Here is a 27,807-nt window from a genome sequence, read left to right on the forward strand (position 1 = left end):
GGTAAAGGTTTCCAAAGGATTCTCACATCACATTACTTCAGGCCACTCTGCACCCTTAGCCCCATCCATTAAGTAACCTGAAAAGATTTCACGCATTGTCTTGACACAATCAGTGGTTTTCTTCCGATTCACATGTTAATCTAAAGGATGAAAGACTGCTTTTAATTACAGGTTCTAACTAACTATTCCTACAATAAGACCATTGTTTATCTAAGCATATCAGATATAATTTTGTGCATACAGGATTGTGTTATGGGTGTACTTTGTGTCTCTAACCAGTTTTACAGATCTCATGGATTTCTTTTTACAGGCCATTATCCAGGTACTCGGAGTTCAACAGTAATTGTACAACAGGTTCTTATATAAAAAGGTCATAGAACGGCCCTGTTTCTTTTACCATGACTCACAACCTCCACTCAATCGCAGCAAATATTTCTTTCTATTTTTTAAAAAAAACTGGTTGAAAAATGTCTTCAGGAAATATTCAGAGCACGGCATGAAAGAGCTGAGACATAACTTTAGAACGTTGTTTGAGGCGAGATGATCGTTATACTAATGGGATTGTTCACATCAGTACCTCAGAAAAGTTGCAATACTGAAAAAAACGTCTGCTGACCTGAAACAGATGAACTGTTGTTCTAGCTAAAACACACAGTAGTCACATTTCGGAGTCCATGTATGTACAGAACACGATGTGAACCATTAATCCTAGCACCGCATTGTCAAAATAAACCTACTACATCCACTTTACGTGATGATAATAATCATTGGGTAAGATAAAGTGCCTCTATCATGAGACATTTCAAAACCTTGCACAGGGTTTTATTGTGAACTGTCGTGACTAGGTATTTGTAGGCAAACATGGCAACCAACTGCCATACAGCAATGTCCCACAAACAGCCATAAAGCAAATGACCAATTTTATCTGGGGGATTATTGACCAGGACACTGGGAAAAACTCCCTTCTCACTTTGAATAGTGGCCATGGGATTTTTAATTCACCCAAACAGGCAGACGGGAAATTAGTCATTCACCTCATGGAGATTTGTGGGGTATTGACTGTGTGCAAACTGGCTACTACATTCATCTAGAAAATACACAGCTACTATACTTTACAATATATCCTGTGCAGTGTTTTGAGACGACTCAATGATATGACATGAAAGGAATTATGTAAAAAAATATATAAATACATCCCCATCGAAGAATTGCGGAACAGGCTCAAGGGGCTGAATGGCCTACTCCTGTTCCTAAAAACCCTCAATTAGTTGCACATCATATTTCACCCTCTTCCTAGAAATTGGGAAAAAAAACCTGTCCCAAACACCAAAATCTGGGCCAAATCAGACTTGGTAACCACAGCTCATGAGTAAATCAATCGGCCAGATCGACTTCTCTGATCAGGGCCCTGTGAACCCAAACATCATGAAGCCAGAAGGGAGAGAGAAAATGTGGACGACCTGGAGAGAGAGTGAGAGGGGGGGTGGAGAGACCCTAAACTACCACCTCCTCTCCAGCACCAGGTGCCCAAGCTTCCTTTATTCACTGTTCAGGCTGAACGCACATTGAGAATAGATCATCAGGAGGCGCTCAGGTCTCTGTTGGTTCTTTACAGTGGACCTCCCTTGATTCTCTACTGAAATATTCAGGCCTTATATTCAAAGCAACCTGGAATAAGTCCAAGAAGATATGAACCTTTCACAAACTCTGCTCTGAATTCCCAATTCAATAAATAGCAGCCTGCTTTCCTTTTCAAAAAAATACCGAGCAGCGATATATATTTTTTAAAAAATCAATGCAAAATAAATTCCTTTTTATACAACCAATTTTCAATTCTCTGCGCTCGGAAACAGTTCTTAAGATAATGAAACTGCAGGCAGCAAATCCAATTACGAGATGTAACTGCATTACCTCTTTGGCTCTCTTGTATAGTAATTATTACTTGGGGATGCTGCCATAGTTACTGGAGCACAGCACCAGTCAAACTGTGTTAGTGATGCACAACTGCAATTGTTTCCCCAGACAACTTCAGTCTGTGCCCATTTCTCATACCTGAACTGTAAGGGCACTCATTCATTTCCTTAACAGCTGTATAGTGTAAATCAATAGCAGCACATAAATACAGTAGTCATTACCAGCACCACTTTATATAAATAGGAGGAACTGAACGAGTGAAGGGAGGGATATAATTGCCCTGATAAACAATGTTATAACACTAACATGAATAACTATTTACAACATCCATTGGAACTATGGTTGCGGAGGAAGTTTTTTTTAACCCCGTGTATATTGAACAGGCAGGCGGGGGGGAAAGGGAAGAGAAGAGGAGAAAAATAATTCTGGTTTTAGTTATTTCTCAGGTCCTTGAACTGACCTGCCAGAAAATAATACATCTAGGCCTTATAGGAAGCAAATAGCTCAGTCGTATTGAGAGTACCCCAAAAAGTGTGATGAGCTGCTGCCACAGCTGGATTATCCATTTAGAAGTTACCTCTCACTAGTTACTTCAGGGCAGTTCCCTGCTCCATCTGCCCCACCATCGGCAATTGGTTATTCAGCCTATCTACCCCCAGGGATCCGTCACTGTGAAACACTCTGAGATGACATCCAGTGTGGAGAGCGCTATATAAATCCAAGTTGTTGTTGTTATTGTTGACTCTCTAGAATTCCATTCCAGAGCACCTTCGCCTCTCCCCTTCCCTCGCCTCCTTCAAGGTCTATATCAAGATCTTCTTTGACGTGGCTTCGGTCATCTCCCGCCTCCCCCCCCACCCCTCCTTGGCTTCCACCCTTCTCAAATGCAATCCCCAGCTCATGTGCAAAGGCTCGACTGTCCAGTTTTGTGACATCCCGTGACATGAAGGCGCTATATAAGTGAAATTTCTTGGTCCTGTTGTTGTGTCAGCTTGGCTCAATTATTACCACTCAGAATCAGAAGGTTGCTGGTTCCAGTCTCAAGTCAGGACTTTGAGCTGAGTTCAGGCTGATACTCTAATACAATGCTGAGGGAGCACTGCATTGTCACAGGTGCTGTTCTTTGGATGAGGTGTGAAACCGAGGCCCTGTCCACCTGAAACAGAATGGAGTTTCTCCCCATATCCTGACCAATAATCAGTGGAGTCCTGTAGCTCAGTGGTTAGAGCACTCGCCTTGCAAGCAAGACACCTGGGTTCAATTCCAGACAGGGCAAAATCTTGGGCAAGTTTCCTTACTCCACACGCCTAATAATAATCCCTCCAAAACAAAACAATAATAAATTGGTCATTTTCAATCCACGGTTGTTTGTGGGACACTGCTGTGAGCAATTGGCTGCCGCATTTCACCCACAAATATACAGTCAATTCACTTTACAGTCTATTCTGTTAAGCGCTTTGAGACAGCTAGAAGACATAAGGCGCGCTGTATCAAATGCAAGGATTATTATTAATATAATAATCAACAACAACAAATGACATTTGTATAGCACCTTTTATGTCCGGATGCCGTCAGATAATCCTTTGGTCATTCACTTCATGCCGAGACCTCACGCATGCCTTCACCACATCTGGACTCAATCATTCAAACTCCCCGTTTGCCTGACTCCCCAGCTCCTCTGGATACAAGCTACAGAAATCCTACCCTGTACCAAGCTCAATGAGCCCGTCCACCCCATCTGCTAGCAGGAAGAATTCAAGATCCTCATCCTCGCTCTCAAACCTCTCCATGGAGTCGTCCCACCCGAGCTCCCTCTGCTCAGGAGACACTGGTTTGCTTCATATCACTTACTGATCTCCCTGCTATTACCTTTCCCACACTCTCTGGAACCCCAACCTCCTGGAGTCTGTTTGCCCTATCCCACTTTAAGTCCTATGTTTTCGCTTTTTGCCACCTTTCCTCCATGGAGCATCATCCCCCCACATCTCAGGCTCCAATCAACTATATGAACCGTTTTCAGATGTCCTACCGACATAAAAGGTGCTATAAAATGTAAATTGCTATTGCTTTCATAGCTGTTTGCAGGACATTGCCGTGTGCAAATTGGCTGCAGTGTTTGTCTACAAATTAGGTCACTACTCTTCACAGTAAAATCCTGTGAAGCTTTTTGACACATTTCAACAAAGTGATTAATGGCAATATCAAATGCAAGGATAATTATTATTATTTTCAATATAATTTCGGGCCTCGAGTCTGGGAGTTGCAGTAACATTCATAAAGCAGTCGAAATATGCATTGAAAAGGCTCACTGGGTTACTCTATCTCACCATTTATCGGCGTAAACATTTTGTCAATATTTGTTAAAAGCATGGTTCGATTACAATTAAAATTAAACCCAGTAAGTGAACAGTCAATTGTTTCAATCCTTGCAAAGGCATGCTTTCCAAATCTTCTGCAGTGAAGGCCATAAGCTGCCAAACGGCCAATGCTAAATTGATAGCGGTTACTGAGACCACAAAACACCTCAGGTATCAGATGTCAACTGGGATTAAAATGGTCCTTCTGCAGCGAAGACCATAATTTCCAAACTGCCCCTGTTGGATTCAGAGATACCAGATTAAAATCCCACCTAAAAACCTTTCTCCCCAAAATTGCTCACCTCCCTCTTCCACTTCCTCTCCTCCCTTTCTCTGCATTGGACCCATCTTTGTGAAGTGCTGCTAAGTGAAATGCGCTATATAATCGCTAGCTGTAATCATCCACTTTTTGCTTCACATTTCCTGCATATTTCTGTATGCGTTATGTATAACACGGGTTGTGGGTCAGCCTGGCTCAGTGTAACATTCTCGCCGCTGAGTCAGAAGGTTGTGGGTTCAAGCCCCATGTTGGTAATTGGGATCACATCATCTAAGATGATACTAATGCAGTGCTGGGAGGATAATGGACTGTCGTCCTCAGCTGAGATGTTAAATTGAGACCCGGTCTGTCATTTATCCGGTCGGTATTGGGACCACTGCTGTTTTTGATCTATATAAATGACCTGGACTTGGGCATTGGGAGTACAATTCCCAAGTTTCCAGATGATACTGAGCTAGGAAAAGTAGCAAACGGCGAGGAGGATAGTAGCAGACTGCAAGAGGACATAGACAGACTGGTGAAATGGGTAGACACATGGTACATAAAATTTAATGCGGAAAAATGCAAAGTTATGCATGAGAGGCAATATAAGCTTAAAGAGAGTTCAGGAACAGAGAGACCTCGGGGTCCATATAGACAAATCTTTGAAAGTGGCAGGACAGGTAGATAAAACTGTTAAACAAGCATATGGGATACTCAGCTTTATAAATAGGGGCATAGAATACAAAAGTAAAGAAGTTGTGATGAACCTTTATACAACACTAGTTAGGCCTCAATTACAATACTGTGTTCAGTTCTGGGCAACACACTTTAGCAAGGATGTCAAGGCATTAGAGAGGGTGCAAAGGAGATTTACCAGGATGGCACCAGGAATGAGGGGCTTCAGTTATGTAGAGAGGCTAGAGAAGCTGGGATTATTCTCCTTGGAGCAGAGAAGATTAAGGGCTGATTTAATAGAGGTTTTCAAAATTATGAGCAGGTTGAATAGGGTGAACATGGAGAAACTGTTTCCACTGGCGGGTGGGTCATTAACCAGAAATACAGATTAAAATAGTTGCCAAAAAAAANTAGAGGGGAGGTGAAATTTTTTCACACAGTGAGTTGTTTGGATCTAAAATGCATTGCATGAAAGGCTGGTGGAAGTCGATTCAATTACAACTTTCAAGAGAGAAGTAGATAGATAGATAGATATTTGGAGAGGGCAAATTTGCATGGCTATGAGGAGAGAGCTGGGCAGTGGGATTAATTTGGATAGCTCTTTGAAAGAACTGGCACAGACACGATGAGCCAAATGGCCTCCTCCTGTGCTATATAATTCTATGATTTAGGTGGATGTTAAAAATCCCATGGCACTGTTCGAAAAGAGAAGGGAGACTCTCATGGTGTTCTGGCCAACAATTCCCCAAATAAAATAGGATACTCACTCCACGGCTGTTTGAAGGACATTGCTGTGCGCAATTGGCTGCCCCATATATCCCATGAAGCTCTTTGAGACGTCTTGACGACATGAAAAGGTGCTATATCAAATGCAAGGATTATTCTAAAAAGAGAGATTTTCCCCATAAACTGCAGAAGAGCTGCCTTTCCATCCAAGTTGCTCAAAGCTCCAGTGTCAAACCTGGCAGGAATGCATCTGGGATGGTCAACAGTAATGTTAAGAATTTTTGCACTTATTTGTACAAGTGGTACCAGCGTTTATTTTAGAATTTCTCGGGTAAACGTTGGAAGACAAATAAAAAGGGCACCAGGTTCTAACAAAGCCTGCTATTGCTGAGGAGTCTCGGGAAGCAGCAAGGCGTTTTATTGGGATTTTGGTTTTTAAAAATAGAGTTGGCGTGTTATAGGACTGACTGAGGTCAACCTGCTATTTCAAGGTACCGGAAACTATAACTTTGTTTGTAGTTCAAGTTGTAGTCATGACCCAACTGTGCAGCGCCTTGGGACGTCCTCCTGACGTGAAAGGCGCTTTATAAATGGAATCTTGTTGTTGTTGTTGTTGTAGTTGACTATTTGAAGGATTAAAGCATCACTCCCCATGGCGGGGAGGAAGAGTGGGGATAGGGGAGGGAGAGGTTTAGGAAAGAGAAGAAAATAAGACAAATCAACCTAAGAAACAAGGAGAATCAGTTTTATTGTAAACCTTAGGCAATTTCCTTACTCCACACACCACTGTTTACCTAGCAGTAAGAACCCGGTTGTTAGTCGATTGGCAGATCTCTCTCTGGAGATACTTTTACAAACATTTGGCCTTCGTCACCCCCTGAACATTGCATTGAGAGCTAAACATTAAACAGCGGCATGGAGTCCTGTAGCTCTCAGTTAGAGCACTCGCCTCACAAGCGAGAGACCTGGGTTCGATTCCTGGCAGGGCGAAACCTTGGGCTAGTTTCCTTACTCCATAAGTCTGATAATAATCCCTCAAAGAAAATATAAATTGGTCATTTCAATCCACGAGTATTTGTGGTACACTGCTGTGCGCATTGGCTGCTGCGTTTCGCCCACATACTTTATGCAGGCAATTCACTTTACAGTATATTCTGTGAAGCACTTTGAGACATCTAGAAGACATGAAAAGCACTATATCAAATGCAAGGATTATTATTATTATGTATGTGGTGGTCATTGTTCAGATTTCTCACTCTGGATACTCGATTGTGTGTTTGTATGTGTGTGTGTGTGTGTGTGTGTGCATGCGCTTGGTGTTTATAGTGTGCTTTTGTGTCAGACACCAATGGCTTCATTTCAGACCAAAAGAGGAAATTGTGGTCCCGCATCAGGATAGAGGGCACATTGCACTAAACTGGAGCAGTCTTTGAAGAAACCAGACGGCAACTCATTGCACACAAAAGCCAGACAGAAAAGCACACTACAAACACCACAGAACACACAAAAAGTACATTGACAGTAACATGCACACGATCCACGGACAACCCAGAGCAACAGTGTACAGTACTTAGCTTGTGAGCACTCCATCATACAAAAGCCAACAGTCTGTCAGCAAGAGACAGGCTCCAAGTAGCAGTTGCACCATTCTCCCACCTGCTCAAACATCCAATGTCCGAAATTTCAAATTAAGACCGAGTTTAAGAATTTTCCACAAATTTTAGGACAAGATAGTCTTGCGGGTAAGACTATGTGGAATTCCGGGTCTCACATTGTTGTTCCAGTGTAGATATCCGTGAGGATATCAGGTGACATGGCTCTATTCCGATGCCACCAGTTAAAACCCCTGCCAATGCCTGCTGCACAGCATCACGTTCATCAACCAGTGTCACGCTCTCAGACTTATTCTCTCCATGCGTGTGTTCAAAGCCCAACTCAAGACGTGTCTCTTTGATCCCAGCTTTTGACATCTACCCCCTCCCTCCCTACTATCTTCAGCTCCCAACCCCCAGCTCGGATGCTGAGCCAGGAACGTCAAGCACTTTGAGACGTCTGCCCGACGTGAAAGACAAAACATAAATGTAAATTGTATCTCACACCCATTTGGTGCTCATATTCTTGTTCAGTAGTGAAATTAATTCAATGGCCCTGGAGCGTCAGGTATCTTTGGATTTGGAAAGGACGGCAAGGTATGGAGTTCATCCCTGCACGTTCTCACAAAGTGCATTTTGCGTGCACTGCTCCTGCTTCTTTTGTCAGTTCTGGGTATCGAAAACACTGGTGAGTTTGTGCACCTGCATCCCAGTCAAAGAAGACAGTGTCCATGAATAAACCAGCATTGTGCTCAGACAAGATCAGACACACACGAGACAAAGTAAGTGCCAACTTCAGCAGTTGAAATTGTCTGCAAGAGAACCGCACACAAAATCAACACATATAATAGATTTGTATATTGTCGCTTTTAAAATACATCCGAATGGAAAACCACTGCAAATGTTGCAAAGTTCTCGATACGTCAGTGGGCGACGTGACATTCCACACGCTCCAGGGACACGTTTGCAGCCAGACAGCAATGGCAAAGCACATCTCCTACAATCACAGACCCCTTTGATCACAGTTATTTTACAGAGACACAGAATATGAAACAGCACGCAAACAAGCCTGGCAGCCCGACTAATCCGTGTCAGTGTTTAAGCTCTCCAACCCTTCTATTCCCCTCTCCTGTACCCCTCTCTTCCCATCTCCTTCACGTAGACTGTTATTTCCAGTTCATATACAAGTAAACGCATAAGCCATATTAGTCAAGGCCATAACTTGATGTCTTAAAGACAGTCCATCAGGCCTGCAGTGGGCCTGGAGTCAAGGGTGGAGGCAGAGAGATAGAGTTGGGTGTCATCCATATACGTGTAGAAGTCTATCCCATGTTTGGGGATGATGTCACCAAGAGGGAGCATGAACATGTTGAAGAGGAGGGGACCAAGGACAGAGCCCCAAGCAACGCTGCATGAGACCCTAACCCTAAGTGCGGGGGCTGGAGGAGATTCCATTCGTGGAGACAAAGTGGAGATAGTGTGAGAAACAGCATCTGAACCACTCAAGGACAGAACGATGAAAGATGAGGTAAGAGTAGAGGCGTTGGACGAGAATATAGTGGTCAACAGTGTCAAAGGCTGCGGAGAGGTCAAGGAGAACAATGAGACTGAGGGAGCTCTGGTCACAGATGGACAATATGTAACTTTTTACTTTGACTAAAGCTGTTACTTTGACTAAAGCTGTTGTGGGCAGCACGGAAAATCGTACAAGGAGTGGCGGGAGATGCAAGAGTGAAGCTGGGAAGCAGTGATGCGTGCCAGGACATTGAAAAGGAAGGTTGGAGAGCAGGGATGGGTCCAGGGAAGGTTTTTTGAGGATGGGATTAACCCCGTGCCTGTGAATGATGATAATAATTCTTGTATTTGATATAGCCCTTCGTCACATCTTCCAGACGTCTCAAAGCGCTTCACAGGATATTCTGCCAAGTGAATTGACCGTGTATATTGTGGGTGAAATGCGGCAGTCAATTGCACACAGCAGTCTCCTACAAACAGTCGTGGATTGAGTGATATCCAATTATCAAATTGTGATATCCCTGAGCGGGAGGATGTAAATATTAAAGAGGAAAGGACCAAGGACAGAGTCCTGAAAAACACCGCACATGATGGAGTGAGGGCTGGAGGATAAGCAGTTAGCAGATACAAAGTGGAGATGAAGGGAAAGGTAAGAGTGAAACTAGGCAAGAACTGAACCCTGAATGCGCAGTTGAGGAGAGTGGTGAAGAAGAATACAGTGATTGACTTATCTGAAGTACAGGTTAAAGACAAGCTTGCATAAGTCATATTGGCTGACTTAATATGGCTTATGCAAAGGTAAGTTTGTCTTTTGTGACATGATCCCAAGCTTGTTTCCATTGCAGCACTGAGTATGCATGTAGTGCTTCAGCAATGCAGCCGGTAAGTGCAGGTGTAGCGATACAAGTTAGATCATTTGCATAGAATTTAGGATTATTTGGGGCCAAGAAACTGAGATCACATAGCCAACTGGTAAAATACAACGAGCACAAAGAAATCCAAGTGCTTTTTGTAGGAAAATGAATGGCACTCACTTACACGTACGACTATTATACAATTTTTAACGAGACACTTTATGTAAATTTACCCCCATTTTCATATTAAATACTTTCATAATAATTTTCCAGATCCTTCCAATTTTTGAATTGACGTCCCCGTTGTCTTACTATCCAGATGGATACTAATGCTCTCCCACCTCCCCTGCCACAGTTTTAAAGAAAAGTGTGCTTTTCCTTTCCAGTTGTGGCATATATCCCTCTTCCATCTAAATTTACTTGGTTCGCCCCCCCATTCTCTGTAGGATGTTCCCGCCACACATTAGTTGCTGCATTTGCCAGAATCACATTCACTTCATTTCTAACCGATCGGATTCTGTGACGCACTTTGAGACAATCTTTTGGTGAAAAACGGCTCAGTACAAAAACGTTAAGAAGGCTTATGCCTTCAAGCGGAATGAATGGAAAACAACAACAACAAATTGCATTTGTATAATGCCTTTCAGGTCGGGAGGACGTCCCAAGGCTCTGGACAATCTAGGATTTGCACCCGGGGTTGGAATCAGAAGGGAGGGCAGGGAGAGTCGAGGTCGGAGGGTGAGAGAAAACATGGTCGAAGAGGAAAGTCATCAGATGTGCCTTGAAGGAGGTAAGGGAGGGAACAAGGCGAAGAAACAGGGGGAATGGAGTTCCAAAGGGTTGGGGGCAGAGAGGCTGAACGCCAATAATGGGCGGGCAGGTTGGGGGACATGGAACACGCCGGAGCCCGCTGAGCGGAGGGAACAGACAGCTTTGTCCTCTCCCTCTGCTCCCTCCGTTTGCCTGTTAAAACTTTATTCTCTGCTGCCACATTTCAACATATACCACATTGAAGCATTCTGGTATTAATCCAGGGATGATGTAGCATGTTGTATTAAAGGAGGCATTCCCTCAGCATCCTTGCTCCCCTCGTGTAAGCTTGCTTGCTGGGATGGCAACTTAAAACTACTACCACAGGATGAGTCCAGCCAAACAGTTTCAATATCAGGGCAAACCAAAACGTACGGAATTTTGTGTGGTGAATTCGTAACAGAATGCTTTAAAGGGAAAAAGTTCCAAATTGAAAACCGTGTCCCACAAGAGCACGGAGCAAATGAGATGAGCAAAAGCAGGCAGGACTGGCAGGCCTCTGGTTGCAGGAGGGGAGGGTAGGAGAGCCTCCAGCTCGTGGTTTGTTTAGGCCACAGTATGGATTTCAATTGGGTTAGTCGAGGGGAATGAATGGGAAACCTTATTCTCTGTTGCCACATTCCAATGTATTACACAGCTGTTTTGTCATGTAGGAGAGTAGAGAAACCCCTCCCCCCAACAGACAGAGCAAGACACACATAGATACATACCTTAAAGCAAACAAAGATTGAAACAGTGAAGATTAAGCGAAACCTGTGGTATGCCAGACATATAGAGAAGCTACACTGTTAATGGGCAGCAGTACAATCGAGAATGCATATTATTTCAGCTATTTAGGTACAATTTGTTTGGGCCAGTGAACGAGAGCAGACTGCCTTTTTTTTCTTTCAGCAACAGTTGGTGGAGGAGGGGTGGGGGAGGAAACAAAGATGAGCCTCTTTTAAATGATTCCAGGTGAAATGGTTCACTGTCTTTCAAAGCATTTTGTCAAAAATTTCATCCATTGCATTCCCCTTCCTTCCATTGCAACTCCCACTCCCTCCAAAGTTCAAATTCTGCCTCAAGATTTATCTATTTGACTGCACTTTCCGTCATCTTTCGCCTCTTAAGCTCCCCACCCCTCGCCAGCAATGTTGAGCGCTTTGAGGTGTCCTCCTGATGTGAAAGGCGCTGTACAAATATAAATTGTATTGTACCATCCAATAGAGCAAGGGATAATGCTTCACCCCTCCCCCACAAATTCTAGTTTGTGACCTACCCCCGAGGACACAGTTAGCAATGTCCTGAGCTTCACTTAAACCGCTCTGAAGATTTCTCAGAATAACAGCAATGGAGGGCTTCTCAGCAAAGTTACTTTGCCCTGATTTCCACACAGCTTTATATCCATAACATTACAGCCTGGGCTCCCTGAAAAAGAGCAGCCACTTGGGCAAAGTAATATAGCAGAACCTCATTATATCGCAGGAAATAATAATAAGAATAACCTTGCATTTGATATAGCGCCTTATCACATCGTTGAGACGCTTCATAGACTATAGTGTAAAGTGGAGTGACTGCGTACTTTGCGGGCGAAACAGCCATGAGGAGGGGGGGGGGGAGGGGGTCCATCAAATCCTAACCCAGGTCACAATTGCTATTCAGGGCCTCCCCATTCATGGTGCACACGGTGTAAAGCCAGGCGGTACCTCACCCGCGTCCCGGGTCAATCAATCCACGACTATTTGTGGGACACTGTTGTGCGCAATTGTCTGCCGTGTCTCACCCACAAAATACAGTCAATCCAATCATATTCTGTGAAGCGTTTTGAATTGTCTCAACAACGTGACAAAATGGTACATCAAACGCAAGGATTATTATTATGTAATCGAGAATCCCACAAACAAGGATCTCCTTCCAGTAAACGTAAGTAATTCTGGAGCAGAGACAGCCCCGAATCAATGTGATGGGATTCCTAACCGATTTAAGAAATGCCACAAATTAGCACCCGCTGTGCACACAGGGCAGCTGTTCTCTCATCATGTAAACATCTCAGTGCAAACTGCAGCAATTATGTGTGAAGTCAACAGCATTTATAACTGCAATCAAAGAAGAAGGGCTGGTTGGAATCAAACAAGGAACCCCACCATACAGTTCCTCCTCCATTCCCACCGACAAATTCCCTTCTTATTGCCCTCCACAATGCCCACCCGAAGTCCAACCTCTCAGTGACTGAACAAGCTCCAAGAAGCCAGTCCAGCTGGCAGCGTCAGACCTCATAGCCCAGCAGGAGCAAAGCATCGCAGCCAAGTGGTTCCACGTGCACCCTCCTTCCTGATAGTACGGCACGAAGCTGCAGACGTGCTTCCCACTTCACAGAAAGATGAGGAATGAATGATTTACTCAGTTATGCAATACACATATTTAGTCCGTTTCTCTGAACCTTCAGCTTTCATTTCAAACAGCAGTGCTCAACGACTTCAAATAAACCCTGCAATACTTTTATTATAACAAAAATAACAACTCGATTTACATAGCACCCTTCACACGGGGTAGCATCTCAGAGCGCTGAACAATGGCGGAGTTTGTCCCTGAGTCAGGGGGAAAGAGGAGGTGAACATAGGTGCGATCGAAGAGGAAAGGGTTCAGGTGCGATCTGAAAATAATAATAATCCTTGTACTATCCACCATCATGGATTGAATGACCCAATTTTTTTTATTACTATTATCCCCATAAAGCAAACTGCCAACTGATGAACAACTGGGTTCATACTTACTGCTAGGTAAACAGAGGCATCTTTACCTAAGTAAGGAGACTTGTCTAAGGTTTCGCACCATTGGAATCAATCCCACGTCCTCTCACTTGTGAGGTGGGTGTGCTAACCACTACACTACGGGACTGCATCAGATGGATAAAGGGATAGAGGGATTGAGGCAGGGAGTTCCAGAGGTTCGGGAGTATTGGACACGATGGTGGAGCGGAGGGGTCGAGAGACACGCAGAAGGCCCGAGCCGGCCAAGCAAAGGGAATGAGTAGGGAAATGGTGTATGAATAGGTTGGAGAGGTAGAAAGGTGCTGGGACTGGAATGTGTGCAGATGTTTAATACGCAGAAGCATGATTTGACTTGAGTGCATGTGTTTGTATTTATGTATGTATGGTGCGGTGCATATGTGTGTGAGAGGAACGTTATTTGCCATTGAAAAACAGGAGTGGTTAACAGCACAAGACATGGGCAGAACTGACACCATATGCGGTCTGCATGGGGCGTTCATTATAAATTCTTTCTCAAAACAGCTCTACTTGGCCCATTGACAGCTCATTGGCTTTTTATTTTGAGTTTTCACCTCGGTCAAAAGATGGGGATACAGTTCCGAAAGACAAATGTGTATTATTTCAGGGTGAAGTAGAAATCATACATCACAGTTTAATCCTAGTTTCTCTCTTTTCTCTCCTTCCCCAACCACACCCCGTCCAAAATCACTTCTGAAGGAGCTGCCCTCTGTTAGAACACAGATCTTCAAGTGCCTGCTGGTACCTCAACGAGTGACTATTCTTCATGCATGAGGATAGACAACTCTGGGTTAGTCACAGCTTAGTTCACTTCTCTCCTGAACAAGCAAACGCACAACCAAGAGCTTCTGTGCTCGCAAGTGGAAATCTTGCTCAATTTCAGCTCCTTTCCCCCTCCCTTCAGCTCCAAAATGCTGACCCACATGAAGGGTGCTATGTAAATGCAAGTTGTTGGCTTGAAGACAGCATTAGTGTTGAACGTGTTGCTGCCCAGCCGAATGGTCTAATGACACAGTGTTGACTCACACGTCAAGGTTAGTAACTGGGACAAGATACCATTGCAACCATATACCAGTATGCCTCAGCATCTCAGGAAAGCAGGAGTATGTGGGCACACACATGCACAAACGGACACACACACACACACACACACAAAAAGGCATTCTAAATTCGGGTTATCCTTATAGACCCATTCGTGTGAGCAGATACGAGTACATAGTTCCACGCAGCACAGATTTCCTTTGCAAAGGTACAGCTGCTGTTCACATGCGCAGGATAGCTGCTTATTAAAAGTAGCTCCAGATGCCCTGCAATATTAAAAACAAATCTCTATCTTTTTCAAAGGGTTGCTGTAAAGCCAATTGGCACAAACAAAAATTTGCAAAAGTCAGGGTTCAGAGCAATTGCTGCTGCTGATTCTGGTTACAATACAACGTGTCCAGCACCCCAAATGACTGCCATTGTTGGCTTGGCTCCAATCCTGGAGCTGTCCTGGAGCTCGCAATCTGAATTCAACCACTTGTTCATTTCTGATTGTGTGATCCAGCTCTCTGTTGTACAGTTGGGTCACACTCCCAGCCTGGTCCCAGCCCATGGTCTTGAAGAAGCTGATCAACTGCAGATCGAGAGGGGCTGTGAGGCACGCTGGTGTTTGCTGAACAGAGAGAAACAGCCACGGCAATCGGGTTGTAGAGGTCACAGAGGTTGGGTGGGGCGAGGAGGAGGGATTTCTAAGCGAGGACAAGGATCTTGAATTCGATCCACTGAGGTACGGGGAGCCACACATACATCACAGGCTTCTTACGTTAAGATATCAAGGAATGACCAACATCATCCATCCAGGTTAGAGGAAACCAATTATAGAGCTATTCAGTTTTTTCCCCAAAGCCTTTTCACTCTATTATCAATCTCAGGTGCCTGTTACGGTGGCCTCTAAGATTAGCTTTCACTCTTCTCTCCGAGTTAAAAACACTTAGGCGGCAGCACTACCATTTGATTATGTGGACTAATGTGCACTATGCTGTGCAGACACATGCACAAGATTAAGAACTATTCCCTTTGCCGAGCAGAACATTTAACACGGATGTGCAACTGGCTCTTGCAGCCCCGTTTAAGAATTTGATCCATGTGGAGCCCTGTAGCTCAGTGGTTAGAGCACTCGCCTCGCAAGAGAAAGACCGAAGTTCGAATCCCAGCAGGGTGAAATGTTGGGCAAGTTTCCTTACTCCAGATGCCTCTGTTTACCTAGCAGTAAGTAGGAACTCAGTTGTTAGTTGATCGGCGGATTGCTTTTCTAAAAAAAAAGATCACTCAATCCATGGCTGTTTCTGGGACACTGCTGTACGCAATTGGCTGCCGTGTTTCACTCACAAAATATAAAGTCAGTTTACTTTACGGTATATTCTGTGAAACGCTTTGAGATGTCTTGAAGACACGATAAGGTGCTATATCAAATGCAAGGACTATTATTATTTCCAGCAGCCGAGCACCTTTTAGAGCACAGCCAGGAGAGAACCAGCTTAGCAAATGGAAAGTAATTAAATGCAGGCCGGTTGCCGATTTCTAAGCAACTCAGCTTCATGGTTAGCTGGTCAGCCCTGCACAAAGCAGCAGATATTAGCAACACATGGCACAGGCAGCAGTGAGAGCCCCATATACAGCAGGCACTTCCATTCCCGTCACAAGACGTCAGTGCCAAAGGTACCTTAAAATTCACATATTTGGAGAGCAATCACAGACACTGCCCTGTTTGGCCTCCCTAAACCCAGACCAAGACTACCTGGTAACATACTGGTGCTGCATCAGCTTAGATCAGCTGGGTATTGAACTGAGCACGCTCTCTCATATATTACACTTTTTGGCAATAAACAGGTTGTTCAGGATCAGCAGCCCCCAGCGCCTTGCCCAAGTGGTTATTCTTCATTGGTGAATCACAGCAGGAGGAGAGAACAAGTTACTGGACTGTGAGGCTCATCACAGAACTACACCCATGTACTCTTGTTCCAGCAGAGCTGAACAACAACAGCTTGCTTTTATGCAGCACCTTTCACAACGGCAGCGTCACAGAGTGCTGAACAGCAAGCAGCGTGGCTTGGCACCAAGCCGGAAGGGGGAAACTGGGGGAGGGGGGAAGTGATCCAAGGCCCAGTCGAAGAGGAAAGTCTTCAGGTGTGATTTGAAGATGGGCAGAGAAGGGCAAGAGGGAGAGATTAAGGCAGAGAGCTCCAGAGATTGGGGGCAGAGTGACTGAAGGGAATGTGCAGCACACGAGAGCCAGCTGAGCGAAGGCCGTGGGTAGAGGAGTGCGGTGTAGGCAAATTACAGAAATTATAATAATGGACAGAAACAGTGCTTCCCTTCTGCTCACACTGTGCCCTTCAATATTTTCTCAAGCACCAGATCAAGATTCAGAGCAGGTATCCGGCTCCATTCCTCTCCACTTCCCAAGACTGAAACAAACTGATAAAGACAAATTTATGTTTTCCTCTGCCCCAGCTGCCGACCCCACGGAACACATTCCCATTACCTCCCCCGTCCCCACCATTCCAATGATCTTCACAACATTTAACCACACCAGCATGGCATCCAGAGCTAACACTGAGCTCACACAAAAACAACAAGATTACATTTGTATAGCGCCTTTCACGTCGGGAGGATGTCCCAAGACGCTGGAGATTGTGGACGATTGTAAAGGTCTCGGACATGCCTTATGCACAATTAATAAATTTGTATGCAATATATCTAAGAGTGTTAAAATACATGAATGGTTAAGAAAATTGAAGTATGTTTGTGGCTGATATCTTTCAGTAAATTTGTTAGATGTCATGCATCAAGCTCTAAACCTGAAGAGTGCACATCCCAGTGCCGTAACAAACAGTGAACATGTGTTATTTTTACATGGGGGCACATCTCTCTGGTACATGGAAGGCGGTTTGAAAATTGGCAAGATTGCGGCTTCCTCGGAAAGTTTACTTTGTGAGTACATTGGGCGGATTTACTCAAAGCCACAAAATCCTTCGCTAACTCCAAACAGATCTGCTACTGTGCCACCTTGCTTCAGGGAAAGTATAAGGAGTGCATTTGAAAATTGAAACAGCCTTTGTAAATAGGAAATAATAGTTCCCAAGCTCATCGCTCTCATCTAGAAAACTATTATTTCCTAAGTACAAATTCTTATTTCAGTCCAGCGCACATCTAGACTTCATCATGTCAGTAACAGACTTCCAATTCACTTTTCCAAGCTTAGTCATTTCAATTGTCTCACCAGACTTGTACTGCTTACTTCAACTATTTGTTACAGTTTGCTGTTGCATTGCAGTTTGCCCAGCATGTGAAATCTTTTTCCTATTTGGTGCAGAACCATAGAAATTTACAACATAGTAGAAGGCCATGTGGCCCACGTTTTCACATTGGCATTGTCTCCTTCAAGCAGGCATCCATCGCAATCCAATTCCTAGCTCTTTCTTCATATCCTTTAATAACTTACACTGTATATGCTCGTCAATTCTGATCTCAATGCCCCTTAAACAACTGTGCTCCAACATTCAGCCCTGGCAAATTATTCCAAACCAAGGCAGCAAATATTTGTGTGGAACTCAGAATCTCGGCTGTCACTCCAATCCCATGCTGGAGGTGTGCTGCATTTTCAGAGGTGCTGTCCTTTGGACGAAACATTAAATCAAGCCCCCGTCTGTCTGTTCAGGTAAAGGTTAAAGATCCCATGACACTATTTGAAAATAATTTTGCCCATAAAATATACAGTGAATTCATTTTACAATATATCCTGTGAAACACTTTCTATGAAAGGGAGGGAAGCGAGGTCTCCTTGGAGCTGAATTGGCAGAACTCAACGGAATGTCGGAACCGAGCCAGCCTTCTGCGTGGTCTCGGTTGTCCGGTTCCTGAGCTGATCTACAGTTTTCCAGGGCACTGCTGATGGCAGCAAAGCCAGGCTGGCTCATCGGCAGGACCTGGAAGGGCAGATCAGTCACTGGGGGAAGAGAATCAACCCACTCAGCTCCTGTTAACCCTGCAACCCAAAGCCCTAATGGGCAGGGTGGTCCTAACTGGACAAGCAACAACAACAAGATTACATTTATAGAGCGCCTTTCATGTCGGGAGGGCGTCCCAAGGCGCTGTACAGTTGGGTCAGGACCCGAGCAAGGGGGAAATGGTCAGGGTGAGGGGAGGGAAGGGAGGGAGCGAGGAGGGGGTAGAGAGTCAAGAGGGGAGCTGAAGGCACAGTCAAACAGAAAGGTCTTGAGACCGGCCTTGAAGGAGGAAAGGGAGGAGGCGGCGAAGGCACTGGGGGCTGGAGTTCCAGAGCCTAGGGGCTGAGAGGCTGAAGGCCTGGCCACCGATGGTAGGGCGGTTGGGGCGGGGGATGTGTAGCAGACCGGAGCCAGAGGAACGGAGGGTACGGGCAGGTACGTAGGGGGATAGTAGGTCGGAGAGGTAGGAGGGAGCAAGGCCGTGAATGGCCTTGTAGGTGAGGATCTTGAAATCGATCCTCTGGGGGATGGGGAGCCAGTGGAGGCGAGCGCAGGTGGGAGTGATGTGGTCCCGAAGCCTGGTGCGGGACAGTACACGAGCTGCAGAGTTCTGAATTCGCACAAGCAGTGCGAAAGCTTTTCAGATAGCAATATAAATGGCAAGCTATGCGGTCTTAGCTGGTTAGATTCCAGCAGAACCCCAACACATACTCTGGGGTTGCCAAGCCTTGGCTCCTGCCAGCCTGCACCTAATACTTTCCAGAGTAGGTAAGCAGGATGCGTCCTTCCAGAGAGAATGAGCATTCCATCCAACAATATATTTCTGGGATTTCCATGTGTAGTTGGGATGCATGGGAATCTCAGCTGGGTTTGGATACTCTTAAGCATGTTGATGGGTGGCCGCATGTGTCAGACACTCGGCTGACCAAAAATAAAACGCTTTGAGATGCTTCAATGTTGTGATAAGGCGCTATATCAAATGCAAGGATGATTATTATTTATTATATCCTCTGAAGCACTTTGAGACGTCCTGCTGATATGAAAGGTGCTCTTATTAAATGTAATTCTTCTGAGCCTCTCCTTTTAATTGAATATCGCTCTAAAACGTACATACAAAATTCAATCACTCCACTTCATAATAAATATTGTGAAACGCTTTGAGATGTCCTCTTGGCATGAAAAATGCTACATCAAATGCAATGATTATTATTATTACAAAACCCTTTCATTACCAAACATCTCATCTCTCAACTTTCGTGTATGATGGCGCCTGGCATCTCCAACAAGAGATGCCCGGGTGGCTCTGTACTGTCTGGTATGCAATAAAAAGCCTTCGCACTTAAATATTGTCCCAACAAAGAGAGCACAAGATCACGTGTCCCCACTGGGCCCTACTTTGTTACTCCTACCAGTGGATACTTGACATTCCAACACACCCCAAGTTTTATTCTTACAAAACACAAGTGTCCTTCTGCCAAATCATATTGGCTTGTTGGGCTCAGAGAAAAGATCTTTGATCCAAGATATCAATGATCAAGATCGGGTAGAACACGCCGCCCTTTGCTTCTTCTGAATAACCAGAACAGAGACCTAAGACAGCAGGAACAGTGCAGCTTTTTCCATGGCCCCCAAGTCAATTTTTACAGACTCCCATAATTAAATCAACAAAGCATACTGGTTTTGTGGTGTGGGCTTGATTACAAAGAACTGTCCTACGCTTATTTCAAAAAGAAATTCAAAGGAAATAATTGACTACACTTTACAGTAAAAAAATCCTGTGAAGCATGAAAAGTAGATATGAAATGATATGAAAAGGTACAATATCAATTACAAGCATTATTAATCTTATACAAATGTAATTTTGTGGTGGTGGTGTAGTCAATTTCACAAAACTGCATTTCGAAAGCTATCATTAATTCAGTGGTTATAATGCACGATCAACAGTGCTCAGTGACTTGGTTACATATGGGAAAGAAGCTCTGGTTTTGCCTATTTTGCTTCATATAGGTAGGTGTGGTGTCCCACAGGCAGTCACCTGGTCCCTCATACCCTTCAGGTGTGAGTCAAATGCCCTCATCTTCCACTATTCGCAAAATTCTACTCATCCAAATTTCCGCCGCCAGCATTCTCACCCGCACTGAGCTCCTCACCCCAATTATCCCATTCCACGCCAAACTCTGTCACAGAGCGGATCAACGTCAAGATCCTCACTCTAGTTTAATCCCTCCATGCCTTGGGACTCCCCCTTTCTCTCCAACCTCCTCTATCCTCATAGCATTACCCGCTGCCTCCGCTCTACTGGCTCCAACCTCCTACTTGTCACTCAAATCCTCAGCTCCATCATAGGCAGCCATGCCTTCAGCCACTACGCCCCAAAGCTATGGAACTCCCTCCGTCAATTCGTTCACCTTGCCCCCTCTTTCCCCATTCTCAGATTGCGCTTGAAGACCTTCCTCTTCGACCGTGCCTGTGGTCACCTTCCCCCTCCTCTGGCTGAGCATCAGGCTCCACCATTGTTAAGTGCTCTGTGCTGCTGCTTGGCATGGAGGGTGCTATATACATGCAAGTTGGTGTTGTTGCTGTTTAGACAGGGAGTGTCAGCAAACTAATCAGCAATAGAGAGCACCACAAAGCATTCATTTTACCTGAGCCTCAAAACTAAACATGCTCAAGTGTGTGTGAAAAAAAATTAACCTAGGAACATATGTAAATATGTAGCAGTTTCCAAATGAGTTTAGCGTACATTGCTCCAACAACAAGAACATTTTACATATGGTAATTAGACGGTCAAATATTCCCCATTGAGTTTGCATCAAAATCCTCTTGATTGCTGGAAAATGTGCAAATACATGGCCCTGCATAAAAGTAACCCATTGGAATAAAACAAACTTATACTTCTACAAAAGTTCAGTGAATCCCATTCTCATTCTAGATCGGGCTCATCCTTTCCAGTTCACAAAACTGTTTAACAAAGCAATTTTACTTTATGCACAGCATCTGAAGGGGAGAAAATAGTTCAATCATTGCAATCATTTCCAGAAATTAATTGCACTTTTGCAAATGTCAAATATGAAGAATTTGTATATGGAAATAAAGAGCCAGGCTGAGAGATAAACTCCATATATTATATAGTGCTTTTCAGATTGGGAAGACGTCTTAGGAGTGTCAACAACTACTGTAAAGTGAGTGGCTGAACAGGCCGAAGGAATAATGTATCATCCAAAGGACAGAAATTCAAAAGGAAACTTGCCTACGGTTTGGCCCTGTCCGGGAATCAAACCCAGGTGCTCTCACCTGGGATGTGAGTGTTCTAACCATTAGAGCCAATCAATCTAGCCAAAGGTTTCGCCCCACTACTCTATGAGACTCTACAAGTCTACTCTGCCTGGGAATCGCACCCAGGTCCTCTCGCTTGCAAGGTGGGCGAGCTAACCACTGCACTATTCACATAAAGAATCGTCATACGGGCTAGAAACCAGATGAGTAGTCATCAGGTATCCCCAGGATAAAGGGGAAAGGAGAGAAGGCAGCAAAATATGCTTGGGGGGGGGCGTGTGTGGAAAATTTCAGATTTTGCATTGAGCTTGTATCAAGGGCAGACATTTACATTCTTCCATTCGTATCTTCTGAGCCACTTTATATTTGTTACAAATAGCCAGGCATCTTATCAAAATGTTTTAGTGGATCCAGATTAGACTTCCACATATGTACAACACTCACATAACAAAGTACTGCTGTATCTGCAATGGATTACGCAATCCCTCCCTTGAGTGAGGCAACCTTGTTTATAATAATAATCCTTGCATTTGATACAGCGCCTTATCAACTGGCTGCCGCGTTTCGCCCACAAAATATACGGTCAATTCATTGTGTAGTATATTCCGTAAAGCACTTTGAGATGTCGCGAAGGCTTCTGATACATGATAAGGCACTAGATCAAAGGCAAGGATTATTATTATAATAATAAAGACATCTCCTATCTGTTTGGACTTTGGCTTGTAGGGTTATCAGAAGCTAAGTAGAAAGAATCTCTGCTCCCCTTTCGGCTCGCGTGCCAATGAGCCAGACTGGGCAGTGCTGTCATTAGCTTGGAGTATTGCGAACCCGCCTGCCTCAGGAACCAGACTGAGACCAGCACAGTATTACTTGATCCTGACAATCCCATGTTAGGAAAGTCACGCTGGAGCCAGCTCAGCTTCAAGGAGGCCCCACTTATCTTCTCCCTCCCCCCAACCCCGCAAGAGGTTGTGCCTCGGATATTGTGCCCAGGCTGTGCACCACATCTGCCCAGGGAACAACATCTGCACAGCCCAGGCCCCACATCTGTTCTACGCACTTGCTCCAAATTCAGCTATGGTAAAACTAGGAAAGGTTTTGCAGACAGACTTTGTAGCTATCAATGGGGCATTAATCCATAATTAATAATCTATGTGACAGACTGGGGGGTGGTGGGGGGGGGGTCTGCGGATTCCGATCCACTCGCTGCTGGATTCTGTTCTCACCACGTTACGACACTTGATCCAATGCTTCCAAGACGCGTTTGGTGTGCCTGGTCCAATACAACATGTATGAGCCTTGGAATTCACCCGAACGTGCGGTTCTGCATTACGACCACGTTCAGCTTTCGACACGTTTACTGCCTCAGTCTTTTGTGTGTCAGGAACCTGTTCCCTGAACAGATGCCCTGCCCTCAAATTGCTCGGGGACTTTCAGCTAAATCTTAAGTCAACCCGTGGCAGTTCAATGATGGATCAGGGGAGTCTTTGCCTCCCATTTTAATTTACCAGGTTACAGAGTGAATCATCAAACACACACACCACACAAATAGAACCTCTTTGTTTCTGTTTCATGCAAATCCCCCCCTCCTCCTCCTTCCTTGTGTTATCTGAATACTCTTTCGCTCGGCTCCTAACTTGACTGAAACTGTATAAAGACTGTGAAACTGACACCATCCCCCCCATCCCCCCCCCCCACACACACACCACATAGTAAGCAGTGGGCTTGTGGATGCCATGGGCCTGGCTCTGTGCCACACAAGGGTTTTGACAGCAACAACAACAACAACAACAAGATTCCATTTATAAAGCGCCTTTCACGTCAGGAGGACGTCCCAAGGCGCTGCACAGTTGGGTCATGACCCGAGCAGGGGGGAAATGCAGGGCACGATCTGCATCAACAACAACAACAACAACAAAATAATAAAAGCGTGGAACAGCGACTCAAGCAATGCAATCGGTCCACAAAACACACGGTCGATCCGCTCGAAAATATATTCCGCAAAGCACTTTTTAACAGAGAGATACGTCTCGACACCAACCGACAACTTGCATTTGTCAGTCTTATCACATAGCTCAACGACATGATAAGGTGCTATAATATCAAAGGAAAGATTAGTTTGATTATTGTGGTCAGAACTCCCCCCACACACACACCCACCCCTCCCCCACACACACACACCCCTCCCCCACACACACACACCCCTCCCCACACACACACACCCCTCCCCCACACACACACCCCCCCCCACACACACACCCCCCCCACACACACCCCCACACCCCACCCACCCCCCCACACACCACACACACCCCACACACACACCCACCCCCCCCCCCCCCCCCACACACACACCCCCCACACACACACCCCCCCCACACACACACACACCCCCCCCCCCCCCCCCCCCACACACACACACCCCCACACACACACACCCATCCACCGGTCCCCTATCAAACAGTCAGATCTTTGTTAAGACTCTCTCTCTCTCTCTCTCTCACACACGCGGTGACCCTCCCTCAGGAGGTCCGCTGTCACCCTCCGCTCATTCCTTACCGCTGGAGGGCTGGAGGGCTCCACTCCCCCTCCACTCGCTGGAGGCGACGAACTCCAGGTACACTGCCCACACCCCGAGCCCGAGCACCACCAGGAAAACCAGCACTTTGAAATGCTTCCGAATCTTCTTGACGGGAAAGAGGGGCATCGTTTCGGACACGAAACAGTGTCTGTGTGGGGGGGTGGGTGTGTGGGGGGTGGGGTGTGTGTGGGGGGGGGGGTGTGGGGGGGGGGTGTGTGTGGGGCGGTTGTGGGGGTGGGTGGTGTGTGGGGGGGTGGGGGTGTGTGTGTGTGTGTGGGGGGGGGGGGGGTGTGTGTGGGGGGTGTGTGTGTGTGGGGGGTGTGTGTGGGGGGGGGGGGTGTGTGTGTGGGGGGTGTGTGTGTGTGGGGGGGGTGTGTGTGTGGAGGGGGGGGGGTGTGTGTGTGGGGGGGTGTGTGTGTGTGGGGGGGGGTGTGTGTGGGGGGTGTGTGTGTGTGGGGGGGGTGTGTGTGTGGAGGGGGTGTGTGTGTGGAGGGTGGTGTGTGTGTGGGGGGGGTGTGAGGTGTGTGTGGGTGTGTGTGGGGGGTGTGAGGTGTGTGTGTGTGGGGGGGGGGTGTGGGGGGGTGTGGGTGTGTGTGTGGAGGGGTGTGTGTGTGTGGGGGGGGGTGTGAGGTGTGTGTGGGGTGTGTGTGTGTGTGGGGGGGGTGTGAGGGGGTGTGTGTGTGGAGGGGTGTGTGTGTGTGTGGAGGGGTGTGTGTGTGTATGGAGGGGTGTGTGTGTGTGGGGGGGGGGTGTGAGGTGTGTGTGTGGAGGGGGGTGTGTGTGTGTGGGGGGGGTGTGAGGTGTGTGTGGAGGGGTGTGTGTGTGTGGGGGGGTGTGAGGTGTGTGTGTGGGGGGGTGTATGGGGGTGTGTGTGGGTGTGTGTGTGTGTGTGGGGGTGTGTGTGTGTGGAGGTGTGAGGTGTGTGGGGGGGTTGTGGGGGTGTCTCGGTCTCTCTGCTCGGGAGCTGTTGGCTCTTCTGAGGCGCTCAGTGAGGCTTCAACTCATTGTCACAAAAGTCAGTTCCACTCCCTCCCGCCCTGGGCTGCTGGTTGCCTGGCTGCTGGGCTGCTGGTTGCCTGGCTGGTTGCTGCTGGGCTGCTGGTTGCCTGGCTGGCTGCTGCTGGGCTGCTGGTTGCCTGGCTGGTTGCTGCTGGGCTGCTGGTTGCCTGGCTGGTTGCTGCTGGGCTGCTGGTTGCCTGGCTGGTTGCTGCTGGGCTGCTGGTTGCCTGGCTGCTGGGCTGCTGGTTGCCTGGCTGCTGGTTGCCTGCCTGGCTGCTGGTTGCCTGCCTGGCTGCTGGTTGCCTGGCTGGCTGCTGGTTGCCTGGCTGCTGGGCTGCTGGTTGCCTGGCTGCTGGGCTGCTGGGCTGCTGGTTGCCTGGCTGCTGGCTGCTGGTTGCCTGCCTGGTTGCCTGCCTGCCTGCTGGCTGCTGCCTGGCCTCGCTCGGTGCCTCCTCTCTGGCTCTGGGAGCTTTGGGGGGTAGAGGCAGCGGCTCCTCTGTGCGCTCAGATCTCCATTCCCAGCAGTTTGAGGCTTCGGCTTTTTCTTCTACGAATCCGATCCATATATTACATCAAAACAATCCCGAGGAGTCGCTGAAACAAAGGCGAACAGCACTTCCCTGTACCGGGACATCCCTCCTCTCCTCTCCTCTCCCTCCTCTCTCTCTCTCTCTCTCACCTCTTGTCGTCAGGAGGTGGAGAAAATCACCGCTACCGTCTCAGTACTTGGATCGGCGTCCCCTTAAAAAGGCAATGCACCCGCCGTCTCTCTCTCTCTCTCTCTCTCTCTCTCCTCCCTCTCTCTCTCTCTCTTTCCCCCCCTTCCCGGGGACAAAACAACTCAAGTCACCATTTGAACGACCGAGAATCTAAAGGGGAGCCCTCAGATTGCAGTTGGTTTGACTTGAAAGGATTACGGCGATTCATCTGATGTTGTCCTTCGCGTCTCAACTGACGTGCAGTGCGGTTCTGAGTGGATTTGAGGGGTGGTGGGCCCCACCTGGACTGCAGAACACACACACACACACACACACACACACACACACAGAGCAACTCAATTCGGATTGGCGTTTGAATGGCTTTTCGACCACCTGCTGTAAATCCTTCCAATGAAGGCGTTCAGTTTAACTGGGTCTGATTAAAAAAAAGCGACAGGCATTAAATAATTGATCGTTTCATTTCAGTCTGGCAAAAATCCACCTCAAAATCTGTGCCAAGAGAGAAGTTTTTTCCTAAACTGAAAAGCAAACTCAAATGGAAAGTCACGGAATTCACGTTATTCGTGTGACCTTTATTCCCGAAAGATGTGCTCGACTCACAGGATATCAGTTATTTACAGTCCAGCACAATTTCCTGGCTACAGTCAGATCTGATCAATACTTTGCGGTGTATAGTATTTATTATTCAGCCTTTTTTTTTGCAATATAGAGTAAAGCGTAGCGTTATTTAAAACTTAACAATAACTTGGACTTATACAGCGCCCTCCACGCCGGACGGCGTCTCAGAGAGCTTTACAGTAACGGATCCCGGGACCGAGCCCGGGGGAGGGGGAGGAAGGTGACCGAAGGCGCAGTCGAAAAGAAAGGTCTTCAACAGAGACCTGAAAATGGGAAGGGAGGGAGCGAGGCGAAGGGATTGAGGAAGGCAGTTCCAGAGCCTCAGGGCATAGTGGCTGCAGGCACGGCCGCCAAGGGTGGAGCGGAGGACTCGGGGGGACAAGGTGGAGGCCAGACCCAGAGGAACGAAGGCAACGGGTACTGTGCTGAGAGAGGAGGTCAGAGAGGTGGGGGATGCAGAGGAGTGCAGGATCTTGAATACGAGGGTGAGGATCTTGAAATCGTGCATACACTTTGCACTTTTAAACTTGAGTCATCCTTCCCTCTGCTCCCAATGTTTGCCTTACAAACACACAGGACTACACTTCAATATCATACCCCAAAGTGCTTGCAGTACTTTGCAGTAAATCCTGCAAGGTACTTTGAGACTTTTCCATGATATGATAAGGCTACATACCAAATGCAAGATTTATCATTATTATGAGAAATGTGTTCCACAAACTAGTGCATATACTGGTACTCCTCTAAACGTTTGTCAAGACATTAATCATCGTGCTTCATCCTGTACGTATAGCTCCAAAAACTTCTTGTTGTGAGTGGATCACATTTCACCAACTGCTCTTCAAATCCCTTCATCTATACAGATGAACAACAGGTGTAGATCTTTTTTCCACCACAAATAACTGAAGACTGCTGGGTGAAGTTAACTGGCCTCAACCCAGTTATTGATTTCAAGTTCACATTTTAGAGATATCACTCTTCCCTTGAATGTGTATGCATTTGATCTGGTACCTTTCAAGTCAGGAGGAAGCCTCAAAGCGCTTCCTAGGATTTACTGTAAAGTACAGTGACTGTATTTTGTGGGTAAATGCGGATATCAGTTTGCACGCAGCAATGTCCCACAAACAGATGTGAAGGTGAATGATCCATT

At 46.3% G+C, this 27,807-nt stretch overlaps 1 protein-coding gene across 1 annotated transcript in view; it reads right to left on the bottom strand.

The window, feature by feature from the left end:
• Nucleotides 1-24,472, bottom strand: part of b4galnt3b (beta-1,4-N-acetyl-galactosaminyl transferase 3b) — an 85,798-nt gene extending 61,326 nt beyond the window's left edge. The window contains exon 1 of the mRNA XM_042335226.1: nt 24,300-24,472. Within this exon, the coding sequence (XP_042191160.1) occupies nt 24,300-24,447 (148 nt within the window). The 5' untranslated portion in view covers nt 24,448-24,472. The remainder of the gene's footprint in view (nt 1-24,299) is intronic.
• Between the last annotated feature and the right edge of the window lie 3,335 nt (nt 24,473-27,807).

Source organism: Callorhinchus milii, unplaced genomic scaffold (genome assembly GCF_018977255.1).
Source record: "Callorhinchus milii isolate IMCB2004 unplaced genomic scaffold, IMCB_Cmil_1.0 Scaffold5, whole genome shotgun sequence".
NCBI classification, from domain to species: domain Eukaryota; kingdom Metazoa; phylum Chordata; class Chondrichthyes; order Chimaeriformes; family Callorhinchidae; genus Callorhinchus; species Callorhinchus milii.